The sequence below is a fragment of the Anomaloglossus baeobatrachus genome, chromosome 1 (assembly GCF_048569485.1).
Source record: "Anomaloglossus baeobatrachus isolate aAnoBae1 chromosome 1, aAnoBae1.hap1, whole genome shotgun sequence".
In the NCBI taxonomy this organism is placed as follows: domain Eukaryota; kingdom Metazoa; phylum Chordata; class Amphibia; order Anura; family Aromobatidae; genus Anomaloglossus; species Anomaloglossus baeobatrachus.
Window position 1 is genome coordinate 389,411,869 of NC_134353.1, and position 16,432 is coordinate 389,428,300.

The 16,432-nt window shown below is 41.8% G+C and overlaps 1 protein-coding gene across 15 annotated transcripts in view; it reads right to left on the minus strand.

Moving 5' to 3' along the window:
* Positions 1-16,432, minus strand: part of ADGRL3 (adhesion G protein-coupled receptor L3) — a 1,180,558-nt gene that overhangs the window by 409,340 nt on the left and 754,786 nt on the right. For all 15 annotated transcript variants that reach the window (XR_012754627.1, XM_075352554.1, XM_075352542.1 and 12 more), the window contains one exon: positions 193-402. Coding sequence is in view for 14 of the 15 variants with exons in the window: in XM_075352554.1 (XP_075208669.1) it covers positions 193-402 (210 nt within the window). In the remaining variant the exon portion in view is untranslated. The remainder of the gene's footprint in view (positions 1-192; positions 403-16,432) is intronic.

Genomic DNA, 16,432 nt, shown 5'->3' on the forward strand with positions numbered 1-16,432 from the left:
GGCCAACACAGACAAAAGAGAGACCCTCAGCCGTCCAATATTTCATTATAATGCTTTGGAAGTAGACGTGGGGCCTCTGTGCTGCTGCTATATTTGCCCCTGACACATATAACGTTGGTATAGTTCTTAACCGCAATATTTTGCATTAATGTAATATATAATATAATATAATATAATTAAAAAAAAACTTACTGGTTGATCAGTGCGGTTGATTCCAATTAAAAACAGCAGTTCTGCAACGAACAGACTAATACAAAGGTTTTTATGGATTGTGTTACGGTCACTTTGGAGGCCACGAAAAAAGCAGAATGTAAAAATACATATCAGAAGACACACGAGACTGAGCAGGATTCCAACCCAGGTAATCACATTTAAAAGAAGGTCGTGGTCCATATCGGTGTGCTGAAAAAGAAAAAATGACAAAAATATCTGGTTTATTGAGTGTAGAGTTATCGACTTTATGTTTGGTTTATTGAGCATCTTCTACTTTGGCTATCACTTCTTTTCTGCTTACATTACCTTACCATTGAATTATTTGTGGAAAACTTAATTAGATTGCTTCTATTTTATTCAACATTTTAATATTGGGCTAATAATATGGTCTCAAGAATGTGTAAAAACTTTCTAATTGTGTCTTTAAAAAAAGCTTGTTATTAACATTATATTTTGACAAATCACAAAAAAATCAACATTAATACAAATTAGTATAGTTTTGTGAGTTTAAATAAGCCGATTAACCATACCTGCCTAACTGGAAAGAAAAAGAGTAGGGTGAAAAAGAAATAATTCAAAAGCCTTAGTACAAATAACATAATTCTCAACATAAGTACTTCGATACGTATGACGTCTCAATATTTTTAATATTCTTAATGACTGAATACCTGTCACACAGTGTTTGGCTTTAAATTTGCTAACAATGCAGAGTCTGACACTTCTCACTATGCCTCCTTTGGTGCTTCTGAGTTAGACAGACAGGTTTGGGTGTCAACCAACTGTTCTCATTAGTGATCGGGCTTCCAGGAGTTAATTTCTGCTAGCCTACTGGTTACCTCTTTAATCACATGTTGAGGGAGACCTATCACAGTCACTCCCCGCCTTTTTAAAATTGAGGATCCGGTCTTGCTATGCCGACTATAGCATTTACTACACCGGTCCATGTGCTGTTGTATTGCAGTCATACTGTTGATTGTATTGCTTTGTGTGTGTTGTTTTTATGGAGTTCTCTCCTCATCTCGTTGTTCCCCCACCATACTCTTATTTTCCTCCCTATCATTTGTTGCCTACTACCTGTGTGTGCGCGTGCTGTGTGATCGAGTTTTGGTTTCCTGTTTGTCCTTATCTGTAAGTTCTACCACACCTGTCCTGGCCCTCCCCTCGGGTGAATGAGAGGAGGTATTAGATCAGGGCTGTACATGCACAGGATCAGGGTAAGGAAGGTGGCCAAGACATCAACACCATCAGATGTATCACTTGGATCAAGGACAGCTATAGCCCCCCTAGACTGAGGGCCAGTTTAGGAGCCTCGGTCCCCGGTTATCCCATCACACCCTGTGATAATACCAGCCCCTTTACAAAGGTTTATAAACAGAAATTTTGAGTAACTGAACTATTTTCCTGTTTTTATTATTGAGTATACAAACCCCTGAGGCCATTAAATAAATCATCACAATCTCATAATTTTACAAATTCACAGAAAAAGATGGATTTGAACCACTTCATCTCAAAGCATTTGTGGGTGTTTTGAAATTCCTGTTAAAATGTTATCAAATCAAGTACATAGCTGCATACAACTAACCCATTGTCTGCTGTAAGCAATACAAGGAATTAAGAGACTGTTCACATTAAGCTGCAATCATCTCTGCCAACTCCTGTGAGCATTTAAGCAGCATTTTTTCAAGGAATTTTACAAATCCTATTTTTACAGACATTCAGTTTTGAAGTGACTTTGATGGTCCTGTATATCGGTTATACTATTTTAAAATCTGTACACCTCAAGGTATTCTAAACTGCCATTAGGAAATTTGTTATCCCTTCCGGTTCTGTAAAGGAATTAACGCAACGTGAAATGAAAACATGACATTTTTTTTCCACTAAACTATTCCTTCAGCTGCAAATTGTTAATTTTCACAAGATGTAACAAAAGAAATAGACCCTAAAGGGTACTTTACACGCTGCAACATCGCTAGCGATAGCTAGCGATGTCAAGCGCGATAGCACCGGCCCACGTCGCTGTTTCGTCATGGGGGTGATTGCTGCCGTAGCGAACAATATCGCTACGGCAGCCTCACACGCACATACCATGCTTAGCGACGTCGCTGGAGACACCGAACAATCTTAACTTTAAGGGGGCGGTTCGTTCGGCGTCACAGCGGTGTCACTAAGTGGCCGCCCAATAGCAGAGGAGGGGCGGAGATGAGCGCCCGGAACATGCCGCCCACCTCCTTCGTTCCTCATTGCCGGTGGACGCAGGTAAGGAGATGTTCGTCATTCCTGCGGTGTTACACATAGCGATGTGTGATACCGCAGGAACGACGAACAACCGCCATTGATATTATGAAAAGGAGTGACGTGTCAACGATCAACGATTTTTGATGTTTTTGCGATCGTTGATCATCGCGCCTTTTAGTCACACACAACGATATCGCTAACGGCGCCGGATGTGCGTCACGAACACCGTGACCCCGACGATATATCGTTAGCGATATCGTTGTGCGTAAAGTACCCTTAAAATGTGTTATACAATTTCTCCCAAACGTGGTAATATCTCATATTTGGTCTCCAGTTTGAGCGCATGGTACGATTTGGAAGGGAAGGAGCACTATTTGGCATCTTCAACATTAATTTGACTGAAATAGATTGCGACCACCATGTGACAGTTGCAGGACCCTAAGGTACCTAAATAGCAGAAATCCCCACAAGTGATCTCATTTTGGAAAAAAGACCCCTCATAGAATTAATCTAGGGATGTATAGAAGATTTTGAACCTATAAGTGCATCACAGAACTTTATAATATGTTGGTGTGAAAACCAAAAACTATGATATTTTTTTTTCAGTAAAGTAATGATTTAGCCCCAAATTTGCAGTTTTCACAAGTGTAATTGGACAAAAAGTATTCTATAATTTGCTATGAAATTTTTTTTCCCGAAAGTGGTCATATCCCTTTAACGTTATTATGAGCAATGAAAATTAAATTTTTTCCTCTAAATTTTAGTTTTAGAACCAAGTTTGTAAGTTTCATAAAGGATAATAGAAGAAAATGGACCCTATCATTTGCTCTGCAATTCCTCACGACTGTCAATGATATCCAATACAGTATATGTTTCGGCACATGGTAGGGCAAAGAAAGAAAGGAGTACTTGACATGACAAAACATGAAAAATAACTGCAAGCGACCATTGACTTGACTGCAAGCGACTTGACTGCTAAAGGAATTTATTTAAGCGTGTGCTGAGCTTTTTTAACACATAGGTAATGCACGGAACATTCTAACATTCTAACGTTTAGAGGTGAAAACAAAAAAAAAGATTTACAGTAAAATACTGTTTTAGCAGGAATTTGGAATTTTCATGAGGTATAATATGAAAAAATGGACCTCATAACTTATTACGCAATTTCTCCCAAATACACTTATACTTCATATGTGTTCAAAAACGAATGTTTTGGCACATGGCAGGTCTTGGAAAGGGAACCCCTATTTATTTTTGGAGACAATGTTTCATTTGCGAGCCCCTGCGGTACCAAAACAGCAAAAAAAAAAAAGTGACCACATTTTTAATTTTTTAATGTGTTTGCCATACATAATAAATAAAATAACAGTTTTAGAGTTTGGATCATTTCTGATGTTGATATGAATTGTGTGGAAGTTTTTTTGTTCATTTTGTTTGTACACAAAAGCTGTGATTTTAGAGACTAAACAGCTTTTCATGATTTGTTTGGGACTTACTTTTATGTTTTTTCTTTTACATTTTTACAAATCCTATTTACGTTTTTAACTTTTTTAACTTCCCACTGTGGAACACGAATATTTTTCAATTTGATTGACGGTCTCATACACTGCAGTACTTGTGTATTGTAGTGCACGAGACCTGTCAGTTCTTCACTGACACAGCCTGCTGGTAGCAGGATCTAACAGGCCACCTTACTATGAAGTAATTAGATGACTTTGGGTTACGATGGCAACTGTTGGCATCTGCGATGACGATCAAGGGGAGCTAACAATATTAAAGAGGGAGCCCTCTCCATCTTTTAACCATCTAGATACCACTATTGCAATTGGCATTGGCATCTAAGGGTTTAATAGGTACTAATCAGTTCCAAAACTGGTAGGGACAGATGCCATAGGGTGTCAGCTGTCATACAGTGCCTACAAGTAGTATTCAACCCCCTGCAGATTTAGCAGGTTTGATAAGATGCAAATAAGTTAGAGCCTGCAAACTTCAAACAAGAGCAGGATTTATTAACAGATGCATAAATCTTACAAACCAACAAGTTATGTTGCTCAGTTAAATTTTAATACATTTTCAACATAAAAGTGTGGGTCAATTATTATTCAACCCCTAGGTTTAATATTTTGTGGAATAACCCTTGTTTGCAATTACAGCTAATAATCGTCTTTTATAAGACCTGATCAGGCCGGCACAGGTCTCTGGAGTTATCTTGGCCCACTCCTCCATGCAGATCTTCTCCAAGTTATCTAGGTTCTTTGGGTGTCTCATGTGTACTTTAATCTTGAGCTCCTTCCACAAGTTTTCAATTGGGTTAAGGTCAGGAGACTGACTAGGCCACAGCAACACCTTGATTTTTTCCCTCTTGAACCAGGCCTTGGTTTTCTTGGCTGTGTGCTTTGGGTCGTTGTCTTGTTGGAAGATGAAATGACGACCCATCTTAAGATCCTTGATGAAGGAGCGGAGGTTCTTGGCCAAAATCTCCAGGTAGGCCATGCTATCCATCTTCCCATGGATGCGGACCAGATGGCCAGGCCCCTTGGCTGAGAAACAGCCCCACAGCATGATGCTGCCACCACCATGCTTGACTGTAGGGATGGTATTCTTGGGGTCGTATGCAGTGCCATCCAGTCTCCAAACGTCACGTGTGTGGTTGGCACCAAAGATCTCGATCTTGGTCTCCTCAGACCAGAGAACCTTGAACCAGTCTGTCTCAGAGTCCTCCAAGTGATCATGAGCAAACTGTAGACGAGCCTTGACATGACGCTTTGAAAGTAAAGGTACCTTAGGGGCTCGTCTGGAACGGAGACCATTGCGGTGGAGTACGTTACTTATGGTATTGACTGAAACCAATGTCCCCACTGCCATGAGATCTTCCCGGAGTTGGAGCTCCTTCTTTGTTGTCCTTGGGTTAGCCTTGACTCTTCGGACAAGCCTGGTCTCGGCACGGGTGGAAACTTTCAAAGGCTGTCCAGGCCGTGGAAGGCTAACAGTAGTTCCATAAGCCTTCCACTTCCAGTGGAGACAGGTAGGCCCAACTCCTTGGAAAGGGTTTTGTACCCCTTGCCAGCCTTGTGACCCTCCACGATCTTGTCTCTGATGGCCTTGGAATGCTCCTTTGTTTTTCCCATGTTGACCAAGTATGAGTGCTGTTCACAAGTTTGGGGAGGGTCTTAATTAGTCAGAAAAGGCTGGAAAAAGAGATAATTAATCCAAACATGTGAAGCTCATTGTTCTTTGTGCCTGAAATACTTCTTAATACTTTAGGGGAACCAAACAGAATTCTTGTGGTTTGAGGGGTTGAATAATAAATGACCCTCTGAATAAACTTTTCACAATTTAAAAAAAAAAGAAAAAAAGAAATAACATTCTTTTTTGCTGCAGTGCATTTCACACTTCCAGGCTGATCTACAGTCCAAATGTCACAATGCCAAGTTAATTCCGAAGGTGTAAACCTGCTAAATCTGCAGGGGGTTGAATACTACTTGTAGGCACTGTATATAGTCAATACCCCGGCACCATGAAAAAATGGTACTGAAGAGGAAGACCTCTTTTTTTTAATTTTTTTATTTAAGAACAAGACATGGACAATGCAAATGTTTAGCCAAAAAACAATGTGGCCATGATAATGCAATTTGCATACTAGGTAACAAGTAAACATACACTCTCGACAGCCTAACTATTGAACCAAGCTTGACCAGAACCTTTTAAATTTTAGGACGAGAAAAAGGGAGAGAAGGAAGAAGAAATGAGAAGGAGGGAGGAAAAGGGAATTGGTTGAAAGAGGAAAATTATCGGAAGGGAATGAGGAAAGGAAGCATGAAAGTCCAAGGGAAAGGGGAGGTCCACAAGAAGACAAAATACAAAGACAAATATATATCAGGAGTCTGTCCGTACCCGAAGCCCCGTGGGACCCATTTTTCAGTCCAAGGTGATCCAGCTGCTGTACTCACTGGAATACTTGAATTCAATCCAGCTATACCAAGTTTTGTAGAAGACAGGGACATTGGGCGATAACTAGCACAGCTCGAAGGATCTTTACCCTCTTTATGAATAACCATAATATTGCCCGAAAACGAGTCCCTAGGCAGTGGAGAAGGTCCACAGGTAGAAATATTATTAAAAGCAGTAAGAATATATGGAAGCAGAAGGGGGCCTAATTTCTTATTATAGAGTAGGGGGAGACCATCAGGGCCAGGTGCTTTGCCTGTGGGTGAATTCTTAATTGCAGCGGATAATTCCAGGTCAGAAATTGGTGCTTCTGATGTCTCTATATCCTCAGATGAGAGCCGGTGAAGACCCAAGGATCTGATATATTCTTCTCGCAGAGAGCCCTCCTAGCTTCTGTAGACTTGTCACCATCATTGGAATATAGGGAGGAGTAAAAGTCCCGTAAGGCTAAGGCAATATCTCTCGGTAGAGAGGCCCTTCCTCCGTATGTTTTTGAATGTGGGGAATGTATCTTCTGGAGCATTGAAGGTCTGGCCAGAGTCCTACTATTTTTGTTGCCAAATTCGTAGAAATGTCTATGACACTTGGCCAATGATGCCTTAGCCTTATGACTCAAAAGGGACCTCAACTTCTCCCTATTTTGAAGGATTCGAGGTTTTGTCTGAATATCCATCCGATCTTTGTGAAAAGTCTCCAACGTACGTATGTCAGCCAACAGGGTATCGATCTGAGGATTTGTTTCCCGCTTCAGGCGAGACCCATGTTTGATAACAATTCCCCTTGCTACACACTTGTGGGCCTCTTAAATTATATTAGATGAAGTGCCTTCCCGGAAGCTACGATCAAAGTACTCCGTCAGAGTAGCTTGGTCCTCTTGCACAGTCGACTAATCATCTAGGACAGAGGAGTTTAATATCCACTGACTATGCTTGAACATCCGAAAGGCTAGAGAGATGGTCAGAGTGATTAGTGCATGGTCAGAAAAAGATATAATATCGAACATGACATCCAGCAGAGAGTAAAGATCCCGTTTGCTTAAGAAAAAAGTAATCTAACTGTGAGTAGGAATCGTGGACCGGGGAGGAAAAGGTGAAATCTCTGTCTGATGGATGCAACAATGTTGGATGTCGATCAGCTGATGCTAATGTAGACATTTCCAAATTCGGCAAATGACCACTGTGAGCTGTTATGATTCAGGGACCGAGGAGGATCAAATAATGCGGAATCCGAAAAAGGTAACAGAGTGGCTGGAAACGTAACGGACTGACTAATCCTGACACACAACTAACAGTAGCCGAGGGGCGTGCCTACGATGGCCTGGACGCCTCGACAAAGCCGGAGAACTAAATAATCTCACAGATAGAAATATAAGAAAGCTAATCTGCCTCGGAGTAATCCCCAAAGATAGATAGCCCCCCCACATGTAAAGGCAACGGTGATATAGAAAAACACAATACAAAGCCAGAAAGGATAGTTTTCAGCAAAGGTGAGGCCCAAACTATCTTTATAGAAAAGGATAGGAAAGAGCAACTGTCTGCAGCCGTAAAAACCCTAATAAATACCAGCACTACTGATATGGAAAAATCCTGAGGTTACTAAACCTCTCCCCCACTGTACCAGCACTCAAATGTTACTGGGATCCAAAAAACACTAATACAGATGAGGGACTGAATAATACCAGGCATGACAAAACACAAATCCTGCAGAATCATGGAGCTAAGTATACAGACACTCCCAGCAGGGAATGATCCCATTCCACCACGAACTCCACACAGACAAATTAGGAATCATGCAGAGTATCAAAGCAGAACAACAACAAAAGGTGGTAAACAAACAGCAGAGGTACAAGACCACTTATCTGAGGGAAGTTCTGGAAGTGAGCAGAGCTGGTTGCAGAATGTCCATACACAGGAGCAATTAACCACCGGCAAGTAACAAGAGAAGGCTACTACATTAAATAGCCCAATCTGACCCTGATTGTCAGTCCTCTGCAGGTGTGTCGCTTCCATTCCACACATTAACTGCACTGCCAGCACTGACCACCCGAGGGAGCTCCAAACTGGAAACCGTATTCACAACAGTAAGCATAGCTAAGGTTCTCCTGGAGACATCCATTGAGGGCTCAAAAGAGAAATTAAAGTTCCCTCCCATTATCAGTGTACCCTCCGCAAATTCCTCCAGAATGTTTAAGTATTGGTCTAGTGAGGGACATTGACCAGCGTTGGGCAGGTACAAGGATGCCAAGGTGAAGACCTGTGAATGGATGCGGCCCTTTAGCAGCAGCAGTCTACCATCCTCATAGGACCAAGAGTCCATCAAGAATGCGGGTCAGGGGATGGAGAATGGTATACCATCTGATATTTCCTATCAGAGAGCCTATACGGTTTACAATAATGAGTTTCTTGAAAGAAGGCTATCTGAAGGCGACTCTCCCACAACAGATTTAGAAGGATTGAACATTTCTTAGGGCTGTGCAGGCCTTTGACATTCAGAGATCCCACTTGCAACTTGGACTGAGAAATCAGCTTCATGTTTACAGCAGACCCCTGAAAGGAAGACACCGAGAGAGCCACAGCCACAAACACACAAAACAATAGAGGAGGGGAGGGAAGAGAGAGGGAGAAGGAGAGGTTGAGGAGCGCAGAACGCTAGGGAGGGGAAAAAAAGAGGGCAAAGTAGGAGACAGAAGAAAGGAGAGGCAGAGAAGGGGGAGGAAAGCTTATGAAAAGCCGGCAAGAACTAGGACCAGCCTAGGACCTGCAAAGTTATAGCAGGGGAAACAAGCACATGACCACATGGAGAGAGTTCTAGCTTCCCTCTCGCACCTGAAAGAAATAACACCCCCCCACCAAGGGGTGGGGGGCACATACTTAAATTCTGATGTAAACAGACAGGTCAAATACAGATATGGCTATAGATCAGTAAACCCATTACAACCAGTGGCATACCCCCCCGAAAGGGAGAAGGAGGCCACCTCTGTGAGTGTAATATGAAGAAATCAAAGTTCAGTTCAAGACGCCGAGTCTCATGGAGGCCCAAATAAGTCAGGGCACAGAGGCGTCCCAAGCAGAATCCCCATACCGGACCCCAGGGGAGAGTTCAGGGCCTATATTATCCCCATTGGGCTCAGAGGTCCTCCTTCTTCTTCCAGCTTTACTTGGCAGGAACTCGGGGAAATCCATGGCAAGCCAGTCCAAGATAGGCACCATATCAGATCCCAGGAATGCAAACAGGTCAGGTAGCTCCGAAACAACACAAAAGTGAAGGTACACTTGCGGATGTTGACATGAAACGGGTGACCACATCTATGGGCTGCGTTGGCGCTTTTGATTTTTGCCAGCAGGGGTTGAAGTGTGCGTCTAATAACAAGTGTCCGAGAAGACACGTCCGGATACAATTTAATGACCGCTCCTGCCAGTTCCACCAGACCATGCGACCAATCTTATTGTATGATCAGGTCCTCGTCTGAAAAATAATGCAGACAGCAAAGAACATCCCGAGGGATATTGGAGGGTCTCGTATTGGGTCTGGAGACTCTGTGCACTCTGTCGAATCTATAAACAGCATCCAGGGGGTGGCTTGTAACTGTGTTAAAGATGACCAGGACTTAGATTGCAATTGATCCGGTGGCCAGTCCTCAGGGATCCCCTTTATCCTAACATTATTCTTCCTACCTCTATTTTCCTGGTCATCCACAAGCACGGTGAGGTTTCTCATGTAACCCCTAGTGGACACGTTCTCTTCTTTCAGCTGAGCCACCCTCTTTTCTACAGACTCCTTCCGATATTTCAGAAGCTGTAATCCTGCTGTCCATCAGCTCAATTTCTCCCTGCAGAGCATTAAGTGCCTGCTGGTGAGACAGCCCTATTTTCTCCACCAGGTGGTTCAGGTCTTTTCTTGTGGGTGGGGCCAATAAAAGCTCTCTCAGGGCCTGGAAGTCAGACTGTGGGCCCTGCAGCGATGATGGGGAGGAGGAGAAAATCTCCCATAGGTTCAGAAGTCTTGTCACACAAGGGGTCTAGCAGTGGAGAGCACTCCTGTGTTTCTTCAGAGGCCTTGGGAGTCTTATTATCTGACATGGAGGGTGTCACATGCACCTGGTTGGTCTCCCCTCCATCACCCCCTGCATATGCTGAGTCCAGCTAGAGGCCCCCGGTCCGTATCCTGCCCGAGATACCTGACAGTGGCTAGGCAGGGCCCACCCTCTGCTTCCAGCCACCGGAGAAATCCCAGGAGAGATACGCTGCGGGGCTAGCGCCATCTTGGCTTTTAGTGCTGAGGGTGTGGTGGAGGCCAGTGAGGAAAAGAAACTCTCCACACTGTTCGGAGGGCCTGGAGATGCCATCGGCAGATGTCCAGTGAGTGTGGACGGCGATTTCTTCTTAGGAGGCATGGGGAGTCATCAGCTCTGGCTGGTTAGACCGATGGAACTTGGTGTCGGCAGGGGAGCTCACATGTGACGCCCTGGACTATTCGGGTCATCACAGGGTTCTGTACAATCTGCCCTCCCCGTGCAGGACTCAAACCCCCATGGTTCTGGGTCTCCATCCTGCAGTATTGCCTCCACCAGCATTCACAAATCCTTGATACACTTTGCACCACACCTGTCAGGCACACCAGTGGGCTGCTTAAGCAGGAATAGGGCCGCTCACCTAGGGGTCAGGCAGGGAGGTGGGAGGTGTCAAGTCAGTATAGTGGTAGCCCTCGAGCTGTGAGGAGCTCTGAGGAAGCTGGGAGTTGGAGCTCAAAAGGGAGAAGTAAACTAGGTCACAGACAGTGGTCTGGACCTAGAGGAGTCGGACCTCCGGTCGCAGGGGATTGAGGCTAGGTGCCTGGAACCCGTCAAGGAGGACAGCAGCCTGGTCCTATCACCGGTCCGGGACCGAAGGCACATCGGGGCACATGGACCCTAGGTCGGGGAGAAGCTTCAGGTGACCCGGTAATTAACCTGCGGAGGACAAGTCCTTTATGGACTGTTCCCACCAAGCTCAGAAATCGGGGGCACTAGCGCAATGAGGGGGATAGGGCTTTCGTAGCAAGCAGCCCATTGAAATCCCAAGTGTGAGCTCCTGAGAGCAGGCTCCTTCACTTTGCCACAGCTACCGTGCCACAACGGACAATCTAAATTTTGTGCCAGGAGGCAGGTTACGGACCACCAGGCAGTGCTGCAGGGGACGGGACCCGGAAGAGCTCCCATCGAGAGGCAACGGCAGTCAGAGACTTGGTTTACCCTGTTGTCAGCGTCTGCTTCATTGCTGAGTGAGTACCCGACTGATCCCTGCACTGCATCCCCGCATCACCATCCAGAGTCGCGGGGCCTACCTCTACCCGTGGAGGGTAACATCATCTTGCTGCCCCACTCCATCACCCCAGGTACTCCCAATGGCAGCGGCGGTACACCCAATTACCGTACACCACGGGTGGCATCACGAACTACACTAATCCCCTGTAAATATCCCCCTTTTCCATTTGAGTGTGGCCCCTAGCCCCCGGGTCTGGAGACCCTCGAGCCATGAGTAATCACCACCCCCGGATCCGAGCGGTTCGGTCCGCTGCAGGAGCGGCACACACAGAGTATGCGACCTCACACCATTGTGGCCAGGACATGCCCCAGAATAGGACCTCTTACTGACTGATATGAAAAGGAATATCAGTGAATACTGAGGTGTTTAAATGTCAATTGAACTGGCTTGTAAACAGTGTTTAAAGGTAAAAAAACAAACAAAACAGAATTGTTGTTTTTCCTTTATACATTCCACCTCTAAAATTATGTAATAAAAAGTGATCAAAAAGTAATATCAGAAAATGGTACCACTAAATACTACACCTTGACATGCAAAAAATAAACCCTATACAGCTCCATTCACAGAAAATAGTAGACAGGCTCTGACATGGCAACCCAAAAATAATTATTTTTTTTTCCAAAGTATATTTATTGTACAAATGTAGTAAAACATAAATAAAACAGTATACATTTTGCATAAATATAATGTGCTAAATCACAGAACAAAGGTAGCAACTTATGTGAGCGGTATATGAATAGCAGAATATTTACAACATTGCAAAAGAAATATTTTTTCAATTCCGCCTAATAAAGAGTTAATAAAAGTTTTATAATAAGTTATATGTACTCTAAAATGCTGCCAAAGACAAATACAACTTGTCGTGAAAATAATAAGCAGTCACACAGTTACGTCGATGAAAACAATTAAAATACTGTGGTTCATGGAATCGAGCAGTAGGAAGCATGCTCAGTCATCACTACCGAGGATACAAAATGCGGGAAACTTGCTACAGAAAATGGGAATGTTTCAATGTTGGGAACATGGTGATGACTAAACCTGACACTTCATTACCCATACAGACTACAGCCAAGTTGCCTTTCCAGAAGATCAATTCCATGTTGTTCGTTCTCTCACCACATAATTATACAGTGACCAGAATAGGAATGAGCTCCAGTAAATTTAAGTTTCCCCACCAGCCTCACATTCATCAGGCGAAACTCTAGCGTACCACAATGTACCCAGGATCCCTCCATTTGATTCAGCTCAATCAATAAACAGCTGGAGTTTTACAATATTCACTGGTTCGGCCCTGGAACAAGTGCAAACATTTTATAAATTCAAATTTTAGATAAATCTAAAAATTGATGCCAAGCTAAATCATCAAGTGGGTGGTTGAGTGTGAGGAAATGTCTAGATTGTTTAACTGCTGCAGTTGAAAAAGATAACCACATGTGGTCTTCAGACTACATAGCAATCACAGATTCCCTTTAAATCCAGAAAAACTGACAAAAACATGACTCCAGTTACTTAAATCAAGAAAATTTCCTTTACTCAATCACAAACTTTGTATAAGTTGTGAAGATAACTATATAAATTTGCAGTTTTGTAATCTGGCTCCCCCTAGTGGAGTTAAACAACAATTGTATGTAAAAGTTTTATGGTCCGAATATCACCAACGGGGATAGTATTCACATTAAAAGATCACATATTAGAAAAGAGTAAATATCAAAATATTCCCCAGAGTGGAGGGAGAGAGAAGGGGTTATTAAAATTACCAGCAATAATCAGTATATTACCCCATAGTAATGCCACCAGGAAACCCCCTGACATACATCTCACTGTCTTCCTCAGAAGGGGTAAATCCAGTTGAGATGTCGCATAATATATACATGATGTTTTAGGAGGAATTTATCAAAGCACTACCAAAATTTATAATCCAAGTGCAAAGTCTTCTTGGCCAATAAATCTCCGACCTTGAAGCCAAGACAGATGAAGCTTTGAAAGAAGATAGCCAACGCTTAATAGACCTTGGAATTTTATAAATTGCAGGACTTAAAAAAGTAGGACTTGTTATCTATCCTGGGGAGGTAGAACTGATACGATTAAAACGTAATACGTCTTTTGTTTAACCATACACTCCGTATCCCAATTCTCATAAAAGATTTTGGTTTATCATAAAAAGATATTTAGATTAAGGCCCCTTTCACACATCAGTTTTTTGCCTTCAGTAACAATCTGTTTTCTCAATGGATCGACAGATTGTGGCTAAACTGATGCGATGGATCCGTTTTTCGACGCATCCGTTTTTCGACGGATCTGACTAGCTGGGGCTAAATAATAAATTGGAGCATGCTCAGTTAAAAAAAAGGAATCATCGCCGGATTTCGTCATTTGACGGATGACGACGGATCCTGTGCCCATAGGCTTCAATTCTACCAAACAACGGACGACGACGGATCGGTCGCTGTCCGTTTTTTCAACATACACAAAAAACGTTACTTTGGCCGTCGTCTCCGTCCGACTGACAAACATTTTTCGATGGATCCGTCAAACAATGGATGAAAAGTGAGGCCATCCATCGCAATCCATCACTAATACAAGTTGATGAGAAAAAAACGGATCCAGCGGCATCAGTCGCCGGATCCGTTTTTTTTCAAATTTGACAGACTGTGACTGATGGCAAAAAACTGATGTGTGAAAGGGGCCTAACTTGGAGATGAAGACGTCCACATATTTCTAAAAATATTATTCATATAAAAAAGGGAGATGGATCTTGGTTCCAAATAGGCTAAAATATTATCAAGCAGCTAGGATTGAAGAAACAATATTAGTTAACCCCTTGACAAGCTGGTGAATTTGGAGAATTACTTCATTTTAGCACTCTTGTAGTCTAAATCTCCTATCTTACACCTGGTCTTATACTTCTGCAAAGATTAGTTTAGTTTCCCTAAAATGATGACAAGCAGTCAATTTAAGAGCAATCAATTCACTGTTCATTTTTTGTCTTGTGGTATTTATTGCCATTTTTTGCACCAAACTCTTTAAACTGGTGCATGTTGTTCATGCATTTTGTGAAATGTTAAAAATGGTCTTCATAATTTTCTGTAAATTCTTTTTTGTTAATCTTATGATCTTTATTATTATCTGTAATTTTTTTTTTGTTAATTTTATGGTCTTATTATTGTCTGTAAACTCATTTTTGGTAATTTCATAGTCTATTATCGTCTGTAAACTCTTTTTTGGTAATTTCACGGTCTTCATTATTGTCTATAACTCTTTTGTTAATTTTATGGTATTCATTATTGTCTATAAACTCTTTTGTTAATTTCATTGTCTTTATTATTGTCTGTAAACTCTTTTTTGTTAATTTTATGATCTTTATTATTGTTTGTAAACTCTTTTTTGTTAATCTTATGGTCTTTATTATTGTCTGTAAACTCTTTTTTTGGTAATTTTATGGTCTTTATTATTATTGTCTGTAAACTCTTTTTTTTTGTTAATTTTACGGTCTTTATTATTGTCTATACACTCTTTTTTTTCTTAATCTTATGGTCTTTATGATTGTAAACTCTTTTTTGTTAATGTTATGGTCTCTATTATTGTCTCTAAAAAATTTTTTGTTAATTTTATGATCTTTATTATTGTTTGTAAACTCTTATGTTAATTTCATGGTCTTTTTTATTGTCTGTAAACTCTTTTTTATTAATTTTATGGTTTCTATTATGGTCTATAAACTTTTTTTTGTTAATCTTAGCAACAAAACATATTGACATGCGAGATATCGCTCTTGGGGGACAAAATGTTGCAACTTTTCAAAAAGTGTCAAATGATGAATAAGGTGAAAACATCTGTTAAGGCTAAATTAACTAGATTCTATAAAAGGCGCAAACTATCAGAAGAATAAGACATTAATTAAAAGCAGGTGAAACTCAGCAAAAAATAGAAAAAAAAGAGGAACAAATGTAATATGTTCTCCTCAGACCTCCAATTGGAGAATTTATCATGGTAGAGATCTGCTGGTCTTATGGCTCCATGAATTTTTAATTCATGGGAATCTGGTATCGATTGTAATGTTTAGATTACAATTTACAGCCACCTCCATCAAAAATGTTCAGAATACTGCAGATCTTCTGTTTCTTGAACACATTAATGGATTTTAGGGTTAATATAAAAAACATCAGGTCCAAATCATCAAAAACTGTTGAACTACACTTTGACACTTTTAAAAATATTTGCGACTTTTAGAAATGCTGAAAAAAGTACTAAAAGAACCCTAAAAAAAAAATCTTCCTATTAATTTCTATGGTAAAACAACTGACTGTTTGTATGTTCAGGCTTTTGAATGTCTATAATATGTTTCTAGGTTCCAAAAATACCAGGTAGTTTAAGGGAGTCAATCACTCAATTCATGCTGTCCAAACCATATGCAGTATATACTAAAGCAGATGTCCCTAACCTTTCTGACCCTGAGAGCCACATTCTGCTCTGAGAGAGGGTTGCGAACCACATTCAGGTCTGAGAGAGGGTCGTGAGCCACATCAAGCACCCCTCTGCCTACTTTACAGTAGTGACACCAAAAGCCCCCTTTACTGGTATAATGACAGCCAAAGCTTTTCCACAGAAATCCTCACACCGAGGTAGTATACCAGTATCCACGGATTCCTACAGTACCGCCATTCAGATACGCTTTTCTGTGTAGGGCTACTCATAAATGTCACTATCTGCTGCCATCATCATCAGAGATGTGCTGT